The sequence below is a fragment of the Balaenoptera musculus genome, chromosome 1, assembly GCF_009873245.2.
Source record: "Balaenoptera musculus isolate JJ_BM4_2016_0621 chromosome 1, mBalMus1.pri.v3, whole genome shotgun sequence".
Lineage (NCBI taxonomy): Eukaryota > Metazoa > Chordata > Mammalia > Artiodactyla > Balaenopteridae > Balaenoptera > Balaenoptera musculus.
Genome location: NC_045785.1, coordinates 102,076,740 through 102,102,016, shown reverse-complemented (window position 1 = coordinate 102,102,016; position 25,277 = coordinate 102,076,740). Strand labels below are relative to the sequence as shown.

The following is a 25,277-nucleotide window of genomic DNA, read 5'->3' as shown; positions in this document are numbered from 1 at the left end:
GATAGGTTCCCTACCCTGTGGGCCCACCCATGTAGGTGTGAGTCCATATGTCTTATTAACAGACAAAAAGTCTGAGAGAGAAAACTGATGCTTTCATCGGAGGAAGGAGGAGGTGGATGCAACGCCCCCTAGTGGTGGAATCCCCGTAGGTCTCAGCGCGGAAGCACCTGCTTCTTCTCCCTGGAAGAAGCTTGCTCTCTGCCTCACCCCTGCCCTCCCTGCTGCTCCTAGGTTCCCTCCTTGAAGATGCTTTCCTTCACCCCCGGTCCGAAAGGGCCACCTCCCACCCACTGTCGCAGGCTCTCCCTTGTCCTTCTCAACTGCTCTTTAGAGCACGTGCCTCTATTTGAAGTCCTATTTTACATGGGTGCACACACATATACCCCTTAAGTACATTGATTATTTATTGCTCATCTCCCCTCCCGGATGTAAACTCAGTGAGTTCAGATGGATAATGTGTCCAACCCCAGTACCCAGTAGAGTGTCTGGTACATAGAAGGTGCCCCATAAAAATGTATTTAATTGGGCTTCCCTGGTGGCGCAGTGGTTGAGAGTCTGCCTGCCAATGCAGGGGACACGGGTTCGAGCCCTGGTCTGGGAAGATCCCACATGCCGCGGAGCAACTGGGCCCGTGAGCCACAGCTACTGAGCCTGCGCGTCTGGAGCCTGTGCTCCGCAACGGGAGAGGCCGCGATGGTGAGAGGCCCGCGCACCGCGATGAGGAGTGGCCCCCGCTTGCCGCAACTAGAGAAAGCCCTCGCACAGAAACGAAAACCCAACACAGTCAAATAAATAAATAAATAAATAAATTTAAAAAAAAATGTATTTAATTAACAAATAAATGAAAGATCATGGCTTCAAATCCTGATTCATCTTTAAAACGAGTTATGTGAAGATCCAGTTAAATAATATATGCAAAACGGTCCTGCCACCTGTCAAGGGTAAACAAATGAAAGGGGGAGGTTAGAATACGGGATTCTAGGGAGTGGCCACTTGGAGTGAGGGACTGGAAATTGTTAGCAAGAACAAGGGGCCTATGTCATATACCGTGACAATAGTTAACATACATTTATATTGATTTCTTTCCTCTGTTTTATCCTTTCTTGTTTAAAAACAAAGACAAAAAATACCTGCTAATGGTACATAAAGACACATGTACAATTCAGCACAGTCACATAAACTAGGCATGTGTAGGTGACACCCTGACCTGGGTAGCTGCTAAAACTGGAATGAAAAGCTGATTTGCTAGATGCCAACTTGACTCAGACATGTCAGAAGCATTCCTTGTTTACAAAATAAATACATTAAGGTTGGTGAGCAAGAAGGCAAAGGAAAAACAAAAACAATAAAAAGCAGTCAGAAAAAAATGGCTGGGACATAAAAAGTCGATCAGGCAAACCTAACCTTACTAAGAGGGGGACACGCATGTCAGCCCCCGTGTCTAGGTGTGGGTGGACGGTGGGAAACCTGATCACCACAACATGTGTGAGTGGCCATGCCGTCCTCAGGGCTGGGCTTTGCGGCCCCAAATTGAGCCAGGATTTAGGGACAGGAACTTTCCACACTGGAGCTTTTTTTCTGTTAATACACAGTTGGTCATAAGCCAGACTTGAGGGCTAAACTGAATTTTTAAAAATTATCCCTTTACCCTGGTACTTTTCATCAGTTGCAAGTCAGTGGGAAATTCAAAGACTCTGACTTTAAACATCTCTCAGTTTTTTGGTGACATTTAAAAAAAGCATATATTAAGAGAAGTGGAGCAAATTCTAAATAAAGATAAGCCAATGAGATTGAGACAACTGGGAACAGTTTTTGGAAGCTGACCTTGAAAAGACAAGACATACATTGTTTCACTCAAAAATCGTTTTCCCCTTAAATTTTCTAAAGAAATCAGAGATCTCGCACGCTTGCAAGTGACCTGAAAAGCTAACCACATCTTAGAATGGCTATTCTTGGCTCTATCTTTAAAAGCCTAGAGAATTCACCATCAGAAAGAACTGAATGCTGTCATGGGTTTCATCGAGGGGTTCCCCAAGGTCCTGGCTTCCTGGACATGAACCTGTCCTAAAGACAACTCCCGTCAGCCTGACTGTCAGCCTCAGGACCTCTGGCTGCAGTAGAGGGGCTTGCTTTCACTCATGTAGGCCACTGAACTTCTTTTTTCCTTCTGTTCCCTGCAAAGTTTGTATGGGACAGAGTCCTTGCTATTTCCAAAGCTGATTTTCCAACCAGAAGAAGAAAAAATTGTGGCCTAAATCATGAGAGCCATTAGACTACTCTAAAGAGTGGAAAGACATGGGTGGACTGTTGTTTGAGCAGAAAAGACGGAGCCACGTAAGAAAAGAGGTGTCTGTGGGGGAACTGCCCCATCAGAGTGAAAGCACCCAGGAACACCAGGCTCCAAGGCAGAGCTGAACCCTCACTCAAGCAGTTGGGAATGCAATCTCTGACAAGGTGCTGAGCTCCCTGAAGCTCAGTTAGCTCCCCTGTGCAATAAGCCCTAATCACGTCTGCCCCAGTTGCCTGCTGGATTCAAGAAGGCAGAGAGAAAAGGGTTCACAAACCATTACTATTAGAAACTGAGAAGTAATTATTATAATAACCTATGTTCCACCATCTCCAGGAAGAATGAATTAACTATAATAGCTGCCGTGTTTGGGTAACTGCTTTGTACCATGCCTTCCCATCTCTGTGTTCCAAGCCTTACAATATAGTCGTAATTATCCCCATTTTACATGGTGGGCGTCGGGGGTGGGGGAGGGAGATTGAGAATCAGAGAGGGTGAGTGACCCTCCAAAGTCTATTCAGCCATTAAGAGGCAGAGCACGGATTTGAACTCAGATCTGTCCGGCTCCTGGACTCTCTACATCAGTCTGTCTCTAATGAAGAGGAAAGGGGGAAAAATGATACATTGGGGGTTCATGTTAAAAAAGAAAGATGACGGGGATGATAGCGAAAAGCCTAAGAGGGTTTCTGAGGAAGACTGTTGAACTTTTATTTAATTTTAGAACGGGGCAGGATCTCCTGGTGTCAGCGGCATTCAGCTGTGAGCAGGGGCAGAAGGAGAGGAAATGTGACCCCGGGTGGGCTGGGCTCCTGGAGCGCTTTCCGTGGAGAAAGGGTGACCCTACATCCCTCGCCCAGTGACCGGCAGAGCCACGGGGACACGGCGCAACGGGCAGCCAGGGAAAGGCAGGTGCAGAACGTCAAGTCCACCTGGGGGTCCGGCTGGTCCCCAGGTCAGCAGTGAGTAGGTAGGGGATGAACAGCCTGCCGGGAAGGGACAGACTGAAATAGTTCCCGGGGTAATAGACCGATTCAATAGCGTCTGAGTGGCCCTGTGCACATCCTGAGTGGCATCCAAGTGCCACGTCTCTCTCCTCTCCTTTTCTCCTCCTCCCTCTGAGTGAATTTCTCTCCTCTGACCTTCCCGCCCTCCTTATTTCATGTGCACACGTTCCCCCGTCTCCCTCCCACCTCCTCCTCCACCGGCCTGACAAACTGTATCAGCGAATCCCTCAACAGTGCCATATCTAACTTTTTAATTCATTGCATGATTTATTTTTAGCCTGAAACAACTGCATCCTAAAAATGGAGTTCCTGATGAGACAGGGGCTGGGCAGAGCTATGCGAGGTATCTGGGGCTGGGCCGCCTAGCCTGGCTCTGGTTCTACACACGCATGGGTGTGAGCCTCTGCACGCTTCGTCCCAAGCCCACGATTACAGTAGCAGCCGAGGAGGTGAAGAAGGGGTTCTCGGGCCCAGGAAGGGCCAAGGAGAGAGACGAGATCGGCCTCTCTGCTCCCCACTGCTCCCAGCAAGTCCTCTAAGGCACCAGCCTCTTCCTACACACGGTGTTTCTTGGGAAAGGAAAACAAAACTTCGCCCAGATGAAGAGAACCCACCTGTTTGTGATGGCGGTCTACCTGCTGTCCTCCTGCAGGGCAGAGGAGGGGCTGAACTTCCCCACCTATGACGGCAAGGACCGCGTGGTCAGTCTAACCGAGAAGAACTTCAAGCAGGTTTTGAAGAAATACGACTTGCTCTGCCTCTACTACCATGAGCCCGTGTCTTCAGATAAAGTCGTGCAGAAACAGTTCCAAATGAAAGAAATCGTGCTGGAGGTGAGTGGGGGGCCCCCAGACCACGTGGTCCAAAGGAGGGGGAGCTGGCCAGTGGTCGGCATGTGAGGACCTGAGGGCGCTGAAAATATATCCTGAAGTCTTGCCCCATTTCGGTCTCAGGCAAATCTGAAGATATTCTTGTTGCAAAGGTGGGATGTGTGAAAAACAGGGGTGGGTCCAGACTCTTAAGACGGGACAATCGAATGTGCTGCATGGTGCATAATTAGTCTGTAAAGATGTAAAGTCTGTCATCTGATGGTCCTCTTGATTTCTCAAGGGCAATAGTTCCAGCTACTCCTTTTCTCAGAGAATGTTAAAGCTATTGTTAAAAAGCCTGACTGAAATGAAATTCAGGGTTATTTGCAGGTTTCATTCGGCGTGCTAATTTCCTACTCTTTGTTCCGTTAAGTCTCCCCATGATCCTGATGAAGCAGGAGTCATTTGACCTTGCCTGTCCTCGTGGGTCAGACGGGGAATATCACTAAGCGATGAGCCTCTCTTGTGACTTGGTTTTAGTCAACATCGCACAGTGTAGATGTGGGAAGATTTTAGCTGCGCGTTCATTAATGGGAATATTTCTTTTTCTCAGAAAGTTCTTGGTGTGAGTTCAGGGAAGATGCTGAAGTCAGTTATTATTTCATCTGCATTACATGGCCTGTCTGTAAACCTGGCGCTGGGACCCGTTCTCTAATCCTGTGTGAGTGCCCCAGGAACTCCTCCCACAGTTCCTCCTGGACAGTTTCAGATCGCTTACACTCAGGAACACCTGTGAGTGCCAAGAATTCTAATAGGCACCAAGATCCCTTATCAGTCCCCAGGTCCCGCTCAGCCCAGGCACAAATCTGTGAAAAGGACTACTGGAGAACTACAGCAGTTTATTAACCGGCACAGCCAGAAAGTTCAGCTCAATCAGATGCCTTATTTTCTTTCTTTTTTTTCCAGTGTTATTGAGACATAACTGGCATACTTTGTAATCAAAGACTCTGATGAACAGAATTACCATGTAAAACCCATGTGGATTTTAATTCTCAAAAAAAAATTGGCTGTAATAAAATCCAGGAAAACCACCCCAAACACATCAAAATATCTTTGATAATTAAAAAAGTATTGCAGAATCCTGTGTCTCCCGATCATCATACACATATCTATTTTCAGAGGATTTATATATGGCAGTGTGGTCATTACAGAGAGCTCTGGTAGACAAAAAACCTCTGTGGGTTACAAGTGAGGAAAAAGCAGGGACCGTTATTAGGTCTTTGTACTATATATACGGGAAAATTACAGGCTGGGAAAAACCAGGACATACAGCACAGCTGCTGCCCAGCCCATGAAACCCTCACTCACATGATTATCTCCATCTCAAACTGCCCTACTCAATCATAGAGACATATTTATGAAAAGTTAATTGAAGGCATAAGGTTTCTACCATATATGCTCATCACTGGCCACTTAGCCTAGAACTCAGAAAGAATGCCAGTGCAAGCAATGACCCCATTTCTGATTCCCTGTTATATTAACACACACACTCCCCCAAGAATCTGTCCCCCCAAAGATGAATTCTGTACTCCCAAGGAAAACCCTGAGAAGGAGCTTTGCCCTGGACTCAACATCCTTCCAGCCACCTTTGATCCAAGAGTGCCCGGCAGAGACTGACAAGGGGGAAGTTCAGCACAGGAGGTAGTCTGATGCCCCACAGACTCCTAAATCGCTAAGGGAGAGAGATCACAGAACTTGGAGTCAGGAGTTCCTGATTTATATTCTGGCTTTGCCTCTACTGGACACATGACATAGGGCAGGTTACTTAATTTCTCTGAGCCTCATTTTCTTATCTATAAATCTGAAAAATAATAATAAGTATCATACAGGCTTATGAGATGATTAAATAATAATAATCAACATCTATTGAATGCTTCCTGTGTGCAGGGATTGTATGTGGTAGCTGGTTTGATCTTTACGGTACTTCTCTGATGTAGATACAGTTACTATCCCCCTTTGACAGATGGGGAAACTGAGGCACAGAGAGGCTAAGTTGCCCAAGATTACTCTACTCGTGCAGGTGAAGGCAGTTTTAGCCCCTGTACTGCGTTACTGCTGGAATCAAATGAGACAATGTACAAGGAGTTGGTGGATACCCTGTTCAGTATTATTTCAAGAGTCTTCCTTAAATAGAGTACTCAGCCTGTGGGCCTGGGCCTGATACCAGCTGTATCACCAACAGGGCTGAGAGGCACAGAGCCCCAGAGGCACTGCTTATGCAAATGTCCAAACCCTGGGGGAGGTAGGGCTCCCTCCGTGTGGGTCGGGGAGAGGAGGGGTGGGTCTTTGTTGAGATACCTGTCAGGTGCAGGCTGTTCCTCAGCATCCAGGACAAAACTGGTTCCAGGAATCCCATGACTGATAAGAGAGGGTAGATGTGAACCTCTAAATTTTCTTTGTGGTCAGAAAAGCCTATTTTGTCCTCTTAATTCCCTGGACTCCAAACCTACACTAAGGAAAATATCCTGCCCATCCCAGAGCTGTGTCTGTTTGGGATAGAAGGAGGGGAGGAGACGGTGAAATCTCAGCCCTGGGTAGACAGCACAGGAAGGGGTGGGCTCCTTCCCTCCCAATAGTTTGGGAAGGCGGCTTTCTTCCTTCTTCTTTTTTTTTTTTTGGATTTTTGAATTTTATTTTATTTATTTTTTATACAGCTGGTTCTTATTAGTTATCTATTTTATACATATTAGTGTATATATGTCAATCCCAATCTCCCAATTCATCCCACCACCACCCCCCCGGGGAAGGTGGCTGTCTGTGTTTTTTATCATAACTCACTGTGACCTAATGTGTACAGACACATACACAGGTGAAACAAAAGTTTCATAGGACAACACATTATTATTTGGGGAATACTTGGATTTAAAATACTTTTGTCTTCTATTTTATTGTTCTTTTCTATTCTTCTATTGTATTTCATTTAAAAAAATACTAATCCCAACCTATTAAATTGATTTCCCTCTCCGGTGATGAGTTGCCATCCTCAGGTTGAAAACCCTGGGGAATTTCTAAGGGTTAGAAGGTTAGGAATTAGAAGTTCATAACTCGTCACATAAGGGCCATCCCATTCCGATAAAAAAATCCAAAGGTACTATGGTCAATGTTGTGTCTTCTGCTGTAAGGACTGACGTTAAAACACCCAGAAACAGCCCCATCCACAGGGTAAGGAGGTCACTGCCTGACTTGGGGCCTTGAAATGCAGATCATTTAGTCACACATCTGTCACTTACTCTAGGTTGGGCCTTGGGGTGCACGCTGTGGATACCGGGAACGTGAGGCACTCAGGTGGCTCATAGCCTGATGTGGAAATTACAGTGCAATACAAATGAAAAGCCACAGTGCAACGGGGTCACTGTAATAGTAGGGCAACGTAAGGTCCTCTGGGAGTGCAGAGGAAAGAGGAAACACCCCGCCCTCTGGGAGAGCTGTGGAAGGCATGACAAGGAAGAATTGATTTGTGAAAATGAGTAGAATTTACCAGACAAATAAACGAGGGTCGGGGAGGGAACCGCAAGAGCTAAGGTTCTGATAGCTCCCAAATCTTTTTCCACCCCACTAGCTTTTTCCTAAAATTTGGCCACGAGGGCCTCGTTCCTTTAGGTAAAATTTTTATCCCTACTTAGTCAAGCATCTCTGGGAGAAGCCGTCTTTTAAGACATTGCTACTCATTTACACTTCCATCTGATCAAGTTTGAGTTTTGTGTTGAGAGCAGGGTTTGATAAGGGGAAGAGGAGAAAGGGAAGAATATGAGGCCATTAAAAGCTTAGGCAGAAAAAGGGCACGTCAAATGGCACCGGGAGGCATCACACTCAAACTTTGCTTTGCATTTGGTTGGGGTCTAATTCTGGGGGACCCCAGTGTTGGTGTATTGTACGTAGCTCTATACAGATGTTCTGTAAATGCTTGTTGAATGAATGAGTGAAGTGTTAGAGCTCAAAAGAACCTTGAGAACCATCTAGATTTTTCTGAACCTCTCACGTCATATGCGGCCTTGCAGTGTTGTGACTTACACAGCTGGTAATCCTGATTCTTGGTTGGGCATTTCATCCACAAAGTAACAACACACTCGTGTAAGAACATGTTAGACTATGTGGAAAAGACAAAGCAGGCAACAAGAACTGCCACCCAGAACTAAACATGGTTAATGTTCTGATAGAGTTCTTTCCAGTATTTTTTTCTATGCATAAAATCACGTTTTCCAATTAGGTTTATACCATTTTTATAGTTTTGTTTCCTGCTTATTTTGTTTCAGTATATTGTGAGTGTTCCTATGTCACTAAATAGCTTTAAATTCTTGACAAACATAATGTTAATGCTGGTATAGTATTCCATTGTATGATCATACATATTTTTCAGATAATTTCTCTGTTTTTTTTCCTTTTAATTTTTAAAAAAATTTTTATTGGAGTATGGTTGATTTACAATGTTGTGTTAGTTTCAGGTGTACAGCATAGTGAATCAGTTATACATGTACATATATTCACTCTTTTTTAGATTCTTTTCCCATATAGGCCATTACAGAATTTCTCTCTTTTTGGATGCTGACACAATTTTCAGGGTTTTAAAAACCTTTGTCTATTTATATTTTTATTGTTGTTTTAACGGACATTCTTTGATTTCTAGCTAGGCTGAATTTTTCATAAAATTATTTGCCATTTACATTTTTTCTTATTTTTCTATGCCTTTTCCCCATTTTTTCTATTGAGGTGTCAACTCAGATTATAAAGGAAGTTGCAATTTTGTATACTATTTCCTTCAGCTTTGGCCAAGTCAGCAAATGTAGTCATACCACAGTGGCTGAATCCTGTTAGTACTGCAGGACTCAGAGACAAAAGAGGAGGATACGGGCACTGAATTTGATTCTTCCTTGCTCCTTTGTTGCCTGCTTCCACCTTTGCCTTGAAACTGCAGTGCAAGTGCTATGCCTATCATGTTCTATAAATATCGCCAGAGAAAGTCCTCCCACATTTGACATCACTGACCTCTCTCGGGTTGAAATGCTTGAGAGGTGATGTGCTCTAACATGGGCTTCCAAATCAGATAGACCTGGGTTTAATTCCCAAGGAAGTCTGTCTGTGTTCAGGTTCCTTACTTGTGATGTGAGATGCTGGAGACGGTGTGAGGATTCAGTGAGGCAGGACGGCAAGAGCTCAGCTTCTGGCACACAGAAGGTACTGGACAAATGCTGACTCCTTTCAGCCCACACCCCCTTTCAGTCGGGATTTTAGATACAGCCCAGCCTGACCCATCACTTTAGAGACTGAGGACCCCGGGCCACTTTCAGAGAGCTCAGGACTGGTGATGTGATGCCATGTTGCTTATTCACAGCCAGCCACGCCCAGAAAGGTGGAGTGACTTTCCCTGATCACAGACCCTCTCCCTCTGATCGCCAAGGCTTACGGAGCCTGTGTCTGATAGATTCAACAACATTATCAGCGTCAGTTCTTAAATTAGGCCCCTTCCACATTTTCGGTCACACTGCAGCCTCCATCCATTTAAGAAGTTCTTCCACTTCCTTCAGGCTCCTTCTAACTCACTCTTTCTCTCCTTGGAGACATATGTTGGAGTTCTCCCCCTAGATTGGAAGCTTCCTGAAGGCAACTGAATTCAAAGCAAACTCGGAAAGGGGGGATGTTAAAAAAAAAAAAAAGAAACAAAAAAACACAGATGGAATCAAGTTCCTATGGACAAGGACAAAAAAACTGCTTGTGAGCCAAAAACACAACTGAATGAATGGCCTGGTCGTGTGACAGAGGATGCCTTGATGTCAGAAGGAACCCCAGCAGTATGGTGTCCACACTGTGAGTTCCTGAGCTCTCTGGAAACGGTGTCATGGTCCTGCCAAATGCCTAGGCCAGGTGTGGGGAACCATTTACTTCTTCCTCTTCCCCTCCTACCTTCACACAGATCTTATCCCCCAGTCCAAGGCCCATTTCCTTTCCTCTACGCCACTCCACCTCTAGGAAACCAGCATTCCAACCTGAAAAAGAAGGAAGGAAAAGGGGAAAACTTTTCCTAATGAGCTTCATGCTTACGTAGAAATGATTTCATGGCCACTTAAACATCTCTAGAGGGAAAGGAGAAAGGAGGCCTCAGTGTTGCAATCGCTGGACACTCTGATCACATTCATCTCCAGAGCTGAGGCTGTGCACTGTGTATATATGTCCTATGGGAGCAGCTAAACACACCAACCTGTAACCAATATACATTTACAGGATTAGGAAAAACTACAGGGGATTTTTCTCAGGCAAGTTAGTGTGTGTTTCAGAACATGAAAATACGTACTGTGAATCCTTGAATAGAAATACTCATTCGTCAAATATCTGTTGCTCATAGTGGGACTCTCAGGAATCATAGCATGAATGAATGAGTCACTGAATAGATGGTGAACAAGCAATGCTTTCCACACTGTGAACAGTACATATCACTTGATTTGTTTAGGGTGACTGGTCCCTGGGGCTGGCAGGCAACCTGGGGTCCTGGCACAGAAATAGCCACATCATCCCGGTAGCTGCCCGCCAGGTTGACCAGCTGCACCTGTTGTTTCTCGGGAGGTCCGAGGCTGCTTCCCCTCTGCATCCCCTCTGATGCTTCCCGAGAGGATCCCCTCTGCAGGGCCTTCTTCTCTTCCTGCTTAAGGAGGTCCCATTTAGCTCACCACAAAAAAGACACCGCCATCCCCACACATGACCTGCCCAGGGGCTCTCTCCCAAGCCCTCTTGGATATCAAATGGCAAGATCACTACCTAAAAATTATTGGAAATGGCCGGTCCACCAGCAGGGAGGGTTATTGTTATGACTAATTGTCCAGGGCTGGTAAGCAGGTTATTTCCCAATACTTTTTAGACAGTGATTCCAGAACAGATCATCCGTTAGCCCCTACAGGGGAGGAGGAGGCTGGTTCCGTCATCTATGGCAGAACCAAGAACCTGAATCCCGTGCAATGCAGGCTTCTGGGTTCTGCTAAGTATCCTAATGCCGCTGCTCTTAGTCTGCCAAGGCCCACAACAGACTGAGCTCCCTTCTCTATTTAAGTCTCAGTTTCCTAATCAATCTATATATCAGTGAGAAATCTTTGGTGGGGTGACTGCAGCCTCTTTAGGCTCTGCCATATGCCCAGTGTCGTTGACATGACTTTTGTGCACAGCCATCCTCGTGTATTCAAATTCAGATGAGGTCGCAGTGCTTGGGCAAAACAGACAGCTGCGGGTCAGAGTAACTGAATTTCTCTTTCATTTACTATTTGATCCTGAGCAAGTCACAAATATGCATTGCATTTTACTCATCTAAAAAATCAACTGTGTGCTTTGTACCTCAGTGAATTAAGAGAATTCAATGAAAGCAGGTGAATAAAAATTTCTCGTAAGATTATAAGAAGCTGTACAAGTGTCAGGTATTATTACTTTGTTACGTTGTTTACTATTTAGGAACTGTGTAGACTGCTGAGTGCCTGAAATACAGCTGGTGCTTATCAAATGCTAATTCCCTTCACCTGTCACTTGAAATGTAGCCCCCGTTCTTGGCCAGCTGCAGTAGTTCTCAACCTTGGCTGCACGTGGGACTCACCTATGGAGTTTTTTATTTATTTATTTATTTATTTATTTATTTATGGCTGTGTTGGGTCTTAGTTTCTGTGCGAGGACTTTCTCTAGTTGTGGTAAGCAGGGGCCACTCTTCATCGCGGTGCGCGGGCCTCTCACTATCGCAGCCTCTCTTGTTGCGGAGCACAGGCTCCAGACGCCCAGGCTCAGTAATTGTGGCTCACGGGCTTAGTTGCTCCGCAGCATGTGGGATCTTCCCAGACCAGGGCTCGAACCCGTGTACCCTGCATTGGCAGGCAGATTCTCAACTGCTGCGCCACCAGGGAAGCCCCACCTATGGAGTTTTAAAAAAACACCTATGCCTGGGTCTTTCCCCCCGCCCTCCCCAGCACTGATTTAACTTGTCATAGGGGAAGGGATGATATCCAGGTGCTACAGTTTTTAAAAGCTCCCTGGGTGATTCTAATGTGCAGCCAAGTTTGTGAACCACTTGAGGCTTGATGCTCAAAATGTGGACGGCAGACCACACCAGCGGCAATGGTATAACCAGGGTGTTTGTTACATTTAAACAGGATCCACAGGTGATTCATAGGCATGTTAAAGTTTGCAAGGCACTATACTGGTCTGTTGGGTTGGAGAAATTTTCCAGATGACCATAATCGTGTTGCACCTGCTTGACCTTTGGTCTGTTGACTCTCCTGAATGACAATGGACCTGTCAGCATTCCTCTGATTTGGAGGACTGCTGAGACGTGAAGTTGGCCTGGGGGCTGCAGGGATTCAGGTCTGCTCTAGGGACTCTGCCAGGTCTCCCAGTCTTCTCCCACGGTGCCCTCACTCACACAGTCAGTGATTAATACTTTGGACCTCCTAACAAAGGGAAGATCTGGGCCCATGGGAAGCCTCCCCCTCCTTGAGAGGTTTCCAGTGGAATTACAGGGGTTCCTAAGGCCAGATCAGAAGGTGCCTTAAGAATCTTAGGTCAGGGTCCAGGATTTACCTTCAGAAAGGGAGGAAAAGCATCTATTTGGTTACCATGGCACACTTCCCTTTTCTCCAAAAGAGATGACAAATATGAGAACCCTGGGGGTATATGAATATGGGATACTAACATGTTAGCATGTTTAACAGAAAAGTATGGGAAAGCTGCTCAGAGAAAGCTGGTGAGTGCTCTATAATGTGGAACTAAGTCTTGTGAACACCCAAAGAGAAATATTCATTCTTTCATTTATTTGTCAAATACTCATGCACTGCTTACTTAGAAAATGAAGATGACATGGTCCCTGGTAACTAAGGAGTTGGTCTTCTTTTGTTGATGATGAGAACTCACTTCCTTTAGGTCTCTGCTTAAGTGTCATCTCATGAAAGAAGTTATCTTGACCACCTTTATAAATCACACTCTCCAAGCACCCCCCTTATCCCTTCAACCTTACTTTATTCTTCTCCATAGCACTTGGCTGACATAGTGCATATTGTTCTACACTGCTGTAGAGTGTGAAACCCACAGAGGCAAGGACTTTGTTCTCCTCATTGCTGTACTCCAGCACCTAGATCAGTGTCTGATTCACAGTGGGCTCTCAGCGGTGTTTGCTGAATGAATGTTAAATGAACAGAAGGGGATGGAGGAGTAGGGAAATGGCACTTATTATGAACTTACCATAAAACATGTCCCATATGGGTGCTTTGCATATGTCATTCTGTTGAATTCTTACAACGTATTCTCACATTATGTACAAAGAAATGATTCCATAGAGTTGAGTAGAAATTGCCCAAAGTCACAAAGCTAGAAAATGGCACAGCATGAAGCAGGATTTGAACCCACGTCTACTTGTTTCCAAACATCATGTTCCTTCCACTACACCAAGGAACTGGGATTGCTGAATTGGATCGCTTCCTGTTTGTAAGCGGTGCCAACTTACAAAAGGACAAGTGTCTCTAGTTTGAATTCTGGATTTTCACCCACACTTAAGCAGTGTTTAATTTCACAACTGGACTATGTGTTGAACTGAAGTGACTGGTGTGAGTAGAGGGACTAATGCTTAGCACCGCCTACTTGGTATTTAATAAGTGTTGGGTGGGTGGGTAGGAGGATGGATGGAGAGAAAAGAAAAAAAACATGGAATTATAGATACATTGCCTATATTGGAAATATATTTCTCCTTGATATCTTTTAAAAATTAAATCCATTTTTAAAAAAGAATTGAGTGGAAATGTGAAAAATTAAACTCAGTCTGTCAGATTCAGGGAACTGTTTGTCATCCCTGCTTAATCCTGCTGAAATACGGGTAAAACAGATTTTTTGTTTTTTAACCATGGGACTCTCAGTCCAAAACACATACACAGTATGGGCAGAAACCTCTGGGCTCTCTAAGGCTGATGCTGCCTTCAATACTATTTAGCACTGGCAAATGTCCCAGTGGTTGCATTTCCAAACCTCAAGAGAGGAAGGCAAAATGAAATTTTTGGAGGCAAGGGAATCCACAGATGGGATAATGGGGAACACTGGGCAGAGAATAGCAACACACACAGGATTCAGGTATTTCTTCCAACTGTTCACTGCCCGAAGATGGGATTCTCCAAACTTGCACCTGCTGCACTCGGAAAACTCAGATGAGGTCAGGCTTATTTCGGTTTGGCTTTGAGACTAAATCCTCATGTAGAGCCAGTGCTCTCAGAAGATGAATGCCCAGGCTCACTCATAAGTTGCACTTCTCCTTAGAGCCCACGTGCCAATGAACTGTTTGACGTGTGTTTGCTCTGCATGTCTCAGTAATAAAACTAGAGCCTGGGGTGAGATGGCGAAAAGACAAGAAGTGCTATGGTAAGAGTGTGGATTGAGTTGATTACAGTTAAATTTTTTCTTCCATACACAGAATTAATACGGAAATAGAGATTTTACAAAATGGCAAATACAGTGTTGATTCAGAAGTTTTTAGACCATTGGAACCTTCTTTTCTCACTCCTCCCACCTGCAAAAGCCCTCGATAATATTCAAGCCCAAATAGGATATCTAGTCATTGTATCCTTGAGGCAGACCTCCTCCCAAAGTTATAAATTTCTAAATGGAGATATGAGAGACCACACAAGTCACTGTGATAAAAGTATTATAAGGATAATTGTAGTGTAAAGCAGTAAAATAGAAACAAACAAAATCTGTTTCAGAATCACAAGAGTTTTCTTTAAAAGCAGCAGCCCTGCTCACTTGCAGTTTGAGCTCCACTGGTTGGTGTGGAGTATTTTTGCATAACTATCAGCTCAGCCTTGGCATCTAAAATGACTTGTTCCAAAGAATCTGAAAAAGGATATATATACATAATATATATATGTTATATATATTATATATCATATACTTGTATAGCTGAGTCACTTTGCTGTACACCTGAAACTAATACAACATTGTAAATCAATTCTACTACAATTAAAAAAAATAAAAATAGGATGTATTACAAAAAAAAAAATGACTTGTTCCATCAAAAAAGCCAGTCCCCAAAAGTGCTGCATCTGTGCAATGAAGCCTCTGAAGTTCCCTCTTCTGTAGACTGAATGTGGTTTGATCCAGATAAGCCATTTCTGTTTGGAAAGATGCAGGAACACGGCCAGAGCACCATCTTGCCGTGCGATGGGCTGGGCAGGCCAGAGCCGCTTCTCAGTGCCCAGAGAGTCTGTTCCAGGAGCGCCCGCCTGCTGCCCGGTGCCCCAAGCCAGGCAGAGCTCTCCTCACCATCTGCCGTGTGCTGGGCAGGCAGACGGGCCAGCAGATACCCCTTCACACGCTCACCTGCCTCTACCTTACACTGCCCTGGCTCAGCACCCCAAGCCATTCCTCAGCCTGGCCACACACACCCAGCTTCCCTGTGAAGGAACTGAGAGCATTTCCTGAACCCAAAGGAAAGAGTGAATACAACCCGTAAACAGCAGCCCGCCCCGTGGCCCGGCAATGCAAGAGGCCCACGCTTAGGAGGGAGACCCCGTGGGTCTGAGTCCTTACACTGTCCAGACAGTGGGCAGGTCACTGAGTTGCTCAAGGCTGAGCCCCTTCCTTTGTAAACTAGAGACCACCCACCCCTTGTCCCAGGGTTCCTCTGAAGAGAAAAGAGGGGTGTGTGTAAAGTGAACGGCCCATGTCTGGTGCTCAGGAAAGGACTATTCTCGAATTTACTGTGTATGTGAAAGTACATTGAAAACTCACTCTCAGGTTAGTTATACATGGCATTTGTTGTCGTTAGCAGATGTTATCAAAATAAACACTAGTCAGACATTTCGTAAAGTTCAGCCAAGCAGCAGCAGGTTTCTCCTCTGCTTTTTAATGTGCGCTATGGGGGAGATGCAGCAAAGAGGCCTGTCTGCCATCATTTTACGTTTAGAAGGGCTCTCCCAGCTGCAGCCTCCGTCCTTCTCTCTGATTTTCTTTTTCTGTTTTTTGAGGAAGTGCAGCAACCTATGGAAAGCCTCGTTAGAAGAGGGACAGTCTCTCTCTGGCTGCAGGAACGCGGTGGATAATGTGTGGGACTCTTCCCAGGAAGGGGGTTACCGAGGGGTGTCGGCATTTGCGCTACCAGATTGCATTTTCACAGGCTCTCGGGAACAGAGCTCTGCTGAGAAAAAATTGGAAAAGGGCATGGCCTCACCCCCATGTCGGTCAAATCCATTTTCCCCCCAAAATCCCATTGCAATATTTTTAGTATGAAAAACAGAAAACAAAATAAAAAAACCCTGGACTCCAGAAACAGCCTCCCTCAATCAGTCATTTCGGACATTACAAAACGCTCCCCAGGGAGATTGTGTTTATATGTTAGAGACAGTTGTAAGGCGGTGGTTCTCAGTGTGTGGACCCAGGACCCGCAGCATGAGCAACTCCTGAGACCTTGTCAGACATGCACACTCGTAGGTCCCATCCCAGGCCTGCCTAATTAGGAGTCCTGGGTTGGACCCAGCAATCTGGGTTTTTACAAGGCTTCCCTCCAGGTAATGCTGACGCGGGCTCAGATTCAAGAACCACCGGCTTGGCTAATGAGGTTGCCCTATAGTGAATTTATAGGGAACAAACATTCATAAGCACTTGCATACATGTTACTCCTGCAAGAATTAGATCTCGTATTTTCAGATTAGAAAATTGAAATCAGAGAAGTTGTGACCCGCCCAGAGTCTCATACCTGATAAGTGGCAGAGCCAGGATTCGGGCCCAGGTCCCTCTGAGGCCCAGATGAAAGGAATGTAATGTAATGGATGAAAGCTTGGGCCCTGGAGCCAGAGTGTCAGGGTTGGAATCCCAACTGTGTCACCTAAACGCTGTGTGGCTCTGGGCAAGTTGATTAACCTCTCTGTGCCTCTATTTCCTCATCTCAAACTTCTACTTCATGTGGGTTTTGTGAAGATTCGATAAGATAATTCATGTAAGGTGTTGGAGCAGTATCTGGCATATAGCAAGCACTCAATAGATGCTCTTTTTATTGTTGTTGTTACACTGCTTCTCAATGTGGTGGAGTGGAAAGAACACATAGCAATGACCTTTGGGTCTTTTCCTCGGCCTTGACCAAGGTGATAGCCCAAAAGTGCCAATAAAAACAATCAGCAGCCTCCCTTTCCCTCAAGGCTCTTTTAGAAGCCCCCCAGTCCAGCCCCAAGAGGTCCCAATGTTCACTTGAATCTCATAAAATAGCTGTTCCATTCCCTTGCCTGCCTCTTGCATGGACACATCATGTGCCAACCCCCCAGCTATACATAGCCTGGGCCTCATCTGAGGGCGGTGGAAGGTGACAGATTACCGGAGATAAACGTCAGCTCTCCGGTTTCAGGGGAGGACACGAACAGTAGTTGAATTGCTTGACGTGTGGCCAGATGGTATCAGAGACAGTGGGTGAAAAGAGCCGTTTGGCTCTTGGCTTACATGGAAAGAGCAGGGTTGCAGCCAGGGTATTTTTAATGACTGGCCTGAGGGACATTCACTTGGAGCAAAGATCTGTGACATTTTCCCCCAAATTTCTCAGCCCTTGATTTTTTTCAGATTCTTGACCCCGCAGAAAGTAACCCCCCTCAGCTCCCTTTAATAAGTAAACACTCCCTTGTCTCTGCTACCGCACGCTTCCCCAGCTTCCTCTGACCATGAAGCAAATCAGTCTTTCTCCTCCAGGAAGACCATTCTTGGGAAGTGGTACAAATGTATCTTTCTTCCTGTCCGTCCCTGGTTTAGGGCTGAGATGTCCCACAAAGGGACTGGACTTGGAGGGACACAGATAGACAGAGAGGGCATCTTGCATGCCCTGTCCTCTGAGGCCAAAGGGAACGTGTCGCCTGGCACTGCTGTGTTAGTATCCCCTTCCCTTCGTGGTAAACTTTTTGACCAAGTGATCCACACCTGCTCTAATGTGTCCTTGCCACCCACTCATCGGCCACACTCTCACTGCTTTGGCTTCTGTCCCAGCTCCTCGCTAAAGGTCACCCATGTCTTACCATCCTGAAAGGAGAGACCTCACAGTGGTCCCATCTCTGTGACTCCCCGCAACATTTGATCTGACCACCTGCTCGTTCTCAAGCTTCTCATGACTTTGGAGTCAAGAGACTGTGTTCCTTGGCCTCCTACTTCTCCCACAGACCTCTCGGCCTCCACACAGCCTCCTTTTCTCACCTCCTACAAGGCGGCCAGTCCTGGACCCTGTGGTTTTCTTGTACACTCTCCTCACTCCTTCACCCCTCACTTGCACAGTGCCTTCAGGACCTCTCCCCCAAGCTCCAGGTTGGCACCTCCAGCTCTTGGCTGGATTTCCGTGGCCATGAACTCATTGCATCTAAATCCAAGCTGAGAAGCTGGCTCGTGGTTCTGGCATGCCCTCCTGACATCTCTGTTTGCCCTTCACTCTGTTCCCTGGCTGGAGACCCTGGAATCATCTTGCCTCCTCTTCTCCTTGGCTCCCCCCAGCTTCTCCAAGGTCATGAAATAGTTACCAGGTCTGAATGATTCTCAACCTCCAACATTACCTCACAAGTTACTTCATGTGCTGCCTTAGCTGGAGACCAGTCTTCTCCCACTCAGTCTCCTAACTGGTCACCTTCGTTTCTACTCTCCTTTCTATCTGTCTGGTCTACACCCTTAGATCAACCCTCCCCGAACTCAAATTAGCCATATTGTTCTTCTACTCAAACATCTCCCAAATCGGAACTGCTAGTCCTAATATTCCAAGTCCTACGGGCTCTTTTTCTAACATGCCTTAAACACACTACGCCTTTCAGCTCCCCTGAGAAGCCCTCTGATCAAGGACAGAAGCCTCTTCTCTTACACTCACCCTGTGCATTTGCCCCTCCAAACCTTCACCTATTTCTGCTGCTTTTTCTTCCTTGGATGTCTTTGCTGCTCTCCTCTGCCTATCCAGACACTCCTCCTCTTTCAAGGTCTAGCTGGTCTCCCCTCTTTCTTCCATTCATTTATTTAATAAACTAATATTTTTTGAGCTCTCCTCTGCTCAGGTACTGTACTGGGTGCTGGAGTTAGTATATGGAGAAAAGCAAACAAGGACATGGAGCTTACAGGCTCGCACGTGGATAGTTGATAGACAAATGATCGTATAAGTGAACGTGTACTTACAAACTGAGAAAGGGCTGTGAAGGCAAAGCACAAAGCACTATGGACAAGTGTAGAAAGGGCACCCAATTCAGACTGGGAGTCAGGAAATGCCTTTTGAGCAACTGACATTTATGTGCAGGCTTCAAGGAGAAATAGGAGTTGGCAAAGAGTGGAGGGAAAGATCTTTTAGAAAGAGGGAAGGGCATGCACAGAAGCAGAGCATGTTGAGTGTCTTTGTGTGAATACAACCAGGTATCCCTGTGGGCAGCTGCGGCCCATGTCTTGGCCTAGGACATGGGAGCTGAACGAGGTGATCCTGTGCAAAGGCCTCCTGATTCAGGAAAGAACTTGCTGTTTTGAGGAGCCGAGGACGAGTGTGTTAAGTAAGAGGCAGAGTGGCCCCAAATGAAGCTGGAGAGGCAGGCAGGCCAAACCGGGCAGGGCCTCGTTGGCTATGTTAGGGATTTTGGATTTCATCTTGAGTGCATGGAAGTTAAATCTATACTCCTTATCATAGCTTATGAAGCTCTGTATGATTTGACCTCCCTGCCCACGAGCTCTCTTGCTCTGTCTCCATAGCCCTTATTTTCTGTCCTAGTCCTTTAACACTTATCAGCTAATTTTTCATTAGTTTCCTCCCTAATGAAATCACAAGGTCCTTGACTCTGGAATGTGTCTCACACTTTTGTTTAGTATGGAACCTTGATTACAGTAGGCCCTCAATTAATAATTATTGTTCTTTTTCCATCCCAATACGTTAGGCTTTGGTATTTCTGAATTAGTACAAGGTTCAGAACCCTATCCAGCTGTCATAATAGTAAGAAGAAAATATAACATTTATTAAGCACTTACTGCATGCCAAAAACTGTCAAGAACTTTACACATTATCTCATTTAATCTTCTTCAAAACAGCTTTATGAAATAGATATTGGTATTGTCCATATTTTACAGCAGAGTGACAGAACTTACGACCAAGTCAGGAATCCAGGTCTCTGATGCCAAGCTGTGTACTCTTAACCACTAGAATATACTATTCCTGGGTCATTTATTCATTTAAAGCTGAGATCTATTTCTACCACATCATTACAGAGGTAACAATGGTACAATAAATACCTATACAATGCAAAATTTAGAAAGAGAAAGGGGGCTTCCTTGGTGGCGCAGTGGTTGAGAGTCTGCCTGCCAATGCAGGGGACACGGGTTCGAGCCCTGGTCTGGGAGGATCCCACATGCCGCGGAGCAACTAGGCCCGTGAGCCACAACTACTGAGCCTGCGCGTCTGGAGCCTGTGCCCCGCAACAAGAGAGGCCACGACAGTAAAAGGCCCGTGCACCGTGATGAAGAGTGGCCCCCGCTTGCCACAACTAGAGAAAGCCCTCGCATAGAAACGAAGACCCAACACAGCCAAATAAATAAATAAATAAATAGATAGATAAGTCAGGAGCTCTTAAAAAAAAAAAGAGAAAGGACAGGGGGCTTCCCTCGTGGCACAGTGGTTAAGAATCCGCCTGCCAATGCAGGGAACACGGGTTCGAGCCCTGGTCCGGGAAGATCCCACATGCTGAGGAGCAACTAAGCCCGTGTGCCACAGCTACTGAAGCCTGCATGCTTAGAGACCATGCTCCACAACAAGAGAAGCCACCACAATGAGAAGCCCGCGAGCAGCAGCAAAGAGTAGTCCCTGCTCACCACAACTAGAGAAAGCCCACACACAGCAACAAAGACCCAACACAACCAAAAAATAATAAATAAATAAAATAAATAAATTTATTTTAAAAAAAGAGAAAGGACATACTATGAATATCCACATTTTTACTACTGAGTTATGCATATTATTTAATATAACTGTTTTTATATAAAGTTATTTTTGTACTCAAAAGAATCAGCAATGGTCAAAGCAAATCCTAATGTTCTTGGAAAGAATGAGCACTGCACCAATGCCCAGCGGCTGCATGTACCAACTGATGAGACAACTCCATTCTCTAGGATGGACAAGAGGCAAGACCATCCGAGAAGTAACCAACCACCCAACCAACCAACCAAACAGACAAAACCAGCAGGGGAAAGATTATAAGTCAACAGGAGAAAACTGGAGTCCAATCTGAAAAGAGTATTCCAGTTTTCTGGGAATTTAGGAAACATATTGACTCTATCTTTTCTCCTCCTCATGGTTGTAAATTTTAATCACTGTAATTGGTGACAATTTCCTCTTTGCCCTTTGGCTCAAAAGTCTCTTAAACTTTTGAAGTACTTGGCCCAGTCCATTCATTCATCCAGAGTATGCTGAGTGTCTCTAAGGAACTATATGAGATACAAAAGAAGCACAAAATGGGCTTTTTCTCCTTAGGGAGGAAAGATGCACAATACAGAACCCTAATGATTGCAAAATAAGTGCCAGAGTGCTGTGTCCCTGTAATGGGCTATTGGGATTCACAAAAAGGAGACTGGAGTCAAAGATGAGTCTGGAGCTGGGCTTTGCAGCCAAGGCCAGGCTGGCAGCAACCGGAGAGAGCCCAGTGGGATTGTGGTGCAAGAGAATGGAGAATGGAAACTATGAGCTGGAAATCTAGGACCAGAGCAAAGCTGGAGATGAAGCCAAGTGGGAAAGGCAGACAGTGTCTGGCCAGCGCCATCAGCCCAGCAGGGGTTCTTGGTCCTGGAGAGAATGGTCACGTTAGGAGTCAGCCCAGAAGTTCCCAGTCCTTCGCCACAGCCCTTCTCCCCCATCCATCTCACTGCTCTCTCTTGGGTGGCTGCCAGCCCTGGCCACCCTTGGCCTAGGCCCAAGAAGGGTGCTTGCTGGGGCTGACGGAAGTGATGACAGAGCTCAAGTGGGCAGGCTTTGGGCCTAATCGCGGTGGGAGGCGAGAGTGACAGGACACCGCAGGGATTGTGTGTAAGGGTACCAAGGAGAAGGTGGGCAGGTCTCAGATAGCACAGGTTCCTGGCCCATCTGTGACTGCCAGCTCTGTCTATCCATCCGTGCCTAGGACAATAATTGGCTGTGCTTAAACAGAAAAGCAGTAAAACAGAACTGAGTTTGCCTGAGCTAGCACCTTCCACTCATATATCTTCAAATGTCACATATAAATATCAATAAGATAATGAGAAGGGCATGCTTTACAATGTGTGCCTAGGAAAGGCACACATTGGCATCTACCTAAGAAACCAATAAAATGTGGTGATGTGTGTCTAGGAGAGGTCAGAGTTAAATTCTCTGTTTAATTCTCAGAGTTAATCTCTAATATTCTTACTATTATTAATATTTCTCTCCTACGCTTAAGATGAAGTGGCCAACAGGGCTAAGCATGGCCCACGGGTCACAGTTGGAAAATATTATGTCACAGCACTTTTGGATGAACTGACAAGCATTTATAGCAGTGTTGTCCAGAGTGTGGTACAGGATCTGCTGCGTCAGAATCATAGGGCTTGGTAGTGTGGTTTGTGAAAATGTAGATACTTGAGCTCCACCCTAGCTCTATTCTCTACTTTCTGGTGCTGAAGCCCAGGAAACCCCATTTTAACCAGTGCTCCAGGGGATTCTTATGCACACAGAAGTTTAAGAACCACTGTTAGAGGCTCATGCTTTAGGAGCTGGGAAACTTACTAATATCACAAAGCCATCAGGTCTCATCATCATTAATTTTTAATGATAGAAAGGGAACATTTAAGTTAATGTTTTGATAGCACTAAATAGGACAGAGTGGCTTACACTGAAAACCAGAAAACTCATTCAAAAATAACCTTGTCTAAAGTATGTATCTTTAGTCCCTTTGGTATTTATTCTGAGACCAAGGGCTTGCTTTAATCTGGTGATTTGCCTTCAATCCCCTGAAGGTACTTCTTCCACAATCCAGGTGATTCTAATGCACACTAAAGTTGAGAATCACTGCACGAGATCACTTTGTATTTTCCCATTTCCAGGGCTGATATGTAGCCTTAGTATACCTCTTCTATTGACAGGTACTACCTTGATTCTGCATTTGGTCCTTGTTAATTTAAGAATGTCTTGAAACCATATGTGACATTTGAGTATGGGTATGTAAGGAAAAAATATACTTCTTCTTAGTTACCTTGACTTTGAAATAGTGTTATTTTTCTATAACTGAAATAAATGCTTCTACCATAGAAATAAAATTTGCCTATACTAAAAAAAAGAAAATAATAACCTTGTCTAATAAATTGAATGCAATAGACTAAAGCCAAGTGACTTTGCAGAAAGACAGACCTGTTTAAGCATTACAGGGACGCTCAGGATGAGTCATAATATAAACACTGATGATTTCTTTCATCCTAAGCCTTTCCTAGTCTCAGCCAAAACCTAAGAAAGAAGAGAAAACCGCCTGAAGAAAGAGGACAGGGAGCATATGAGAAGGTCAAGGAGGGAAGAATGAAGAGGCAAAGAAAACCCTCAGAGAAGTTACAGCAGGAGATGGCCCTTTCAACAAATGGTGCTGGAACAGTTGGACATCCATTGGTTAAAAGCACACCACACACAGCCCTCAAAGTAGATCATGGACTTAAATGTAAAATTAAAACTCTAAAACTTTTAGGGAGTTCCCTGGCAGGCTAGTGGTTAGGACTCGGCACTTTCACTGCCGTGGCCCAGGTTCAATCCCTGGTCAGGGAACTAAGATCCTGAAAGCCACGGGAAACAAAACAAAACAAAAAAACAAACAAAAAAACAACTCTAAAACTTTTAGGAAAAAAATTTCAGGATACGGGATTAGGCAAAGAGTTCTTAGACCTGGGCTTCCCTGGTGGCACAGTGGTTGAGAATCTGCCTGCTAACGCAGGGGACATGGGTTCGGGCCCTGGTCTGGGAGGATCCCACATGCTGCGGAGCAACTGGGCCCGTGAGCCACAACTACTGAGCCTGCCCGTCTGGAGCCTGTGCTCCGCAACAAGAGAGGCCGCGATAGTGAGAGGCCCGCGCACCGCGATGAAGAGGGGCCCCCGCTTGTCACAACTAGAGAAAGCCCTCGCACAGAAACGAAGACCCAACACAGCCAAATAAATAAATAAATAAATAAATAATAATTTAAAAAGGTGCTAATAATTAAAAGAAAAAAAGAGTTCTTAGACTTAACACCAAAAGCACAATCCATAAATGGAAAAACTGATAAATATGACTTCATCAAAATTAAAACCTTTTGTTCTGTGAAAGACCCTATTAGGAGGATGAAAAGATAAGCTAGAGTCGGAGAAAATATTTGTAAACCACATATCCAACAAAGGACTAATATTTAAAGAGCTCTCAAAACTCAACTATCAAAAAATAATCTATTTGGAAAATAGACAAGAGACGTGAACAGGTATTTCATGGAAGAGAGCATACTGATGGCAAATAAGTTCATCATCATTAGCCATTAGGGAAATGCATTAAAACTGTAATGAGAGATCACCACACATCTATTAGAACGGCTAAAATAAAAATTAGTGACAACACCAAATGTTGGTAAGGATGCAGAAAAACTGGATCTCTCATCACTACATTGCTGTTGGGAATGTAAAGTGGTACAGCCACTCAGGAAAACAATCAGCACTTTCTTTAAAAACTATGCAATTATGATACAACCCAGCAATTTCACTCCTGAGTATTTATCGTAAAGAAATTAATACTAACCTTCGCACAAAAACCTGTACATGAATGTTTATAGCAGCTTTTTTTTTTTTTTTTTTTTTTTTTTTTTTTTTTTTTAAAAATTTATTTATTTTTATTTATTTTTTTGGCTGTGTTGGGTCTTCGTTTCTGTGCAAGGGCTTTCTCTAGTTACGGCGAGCAGGGGCCACTCTTCAGGGGCCACTCTTCATCGCGGTGCACGGGCCTCTCACTATCGCGGCCTCTCTTGTTGCGGAGCATAGCCTCCAGACGCGCAGGCTCAGTGGTTGTGGCTCACGGGCCTAGTTGCTCCGCGGTATGTGGGACCGTTCCCAGACCAGGGCTCGAACCCTTGTCCCCTGCATTGGCAGGTAGATTCTCAACCACTGCACCACCAGGGAAGGCCCTATAGCAGC

At 45.2% G+C, this 25,277-nt stretch overlaps 1 protein-coding gene across 1 annotated transcript in view; it reads left to right on the top strand.

Annotated features, from left to right (window-relative positions):
• Positions 1–3,638: 3,638 nt before the first annotated feature.
• Positions 3,639–25,277, top strand: part of CASQ2 (calsequestrin 2) — a 64,389-nt gene continuing 42,750 nt past the window's right edge. The window contains exon 1 of the mRNA XM_036829728.1: positions 3,639–4,124. Coding sequence (XP_036685623.1) covers positions 3,891–4,124 — 234 coding nt within the window. The 5' untranslated portion in view covers positions 3,639–3,890. The remainder of the gene's footprint in view (positions 4,125–25,277) is intronic.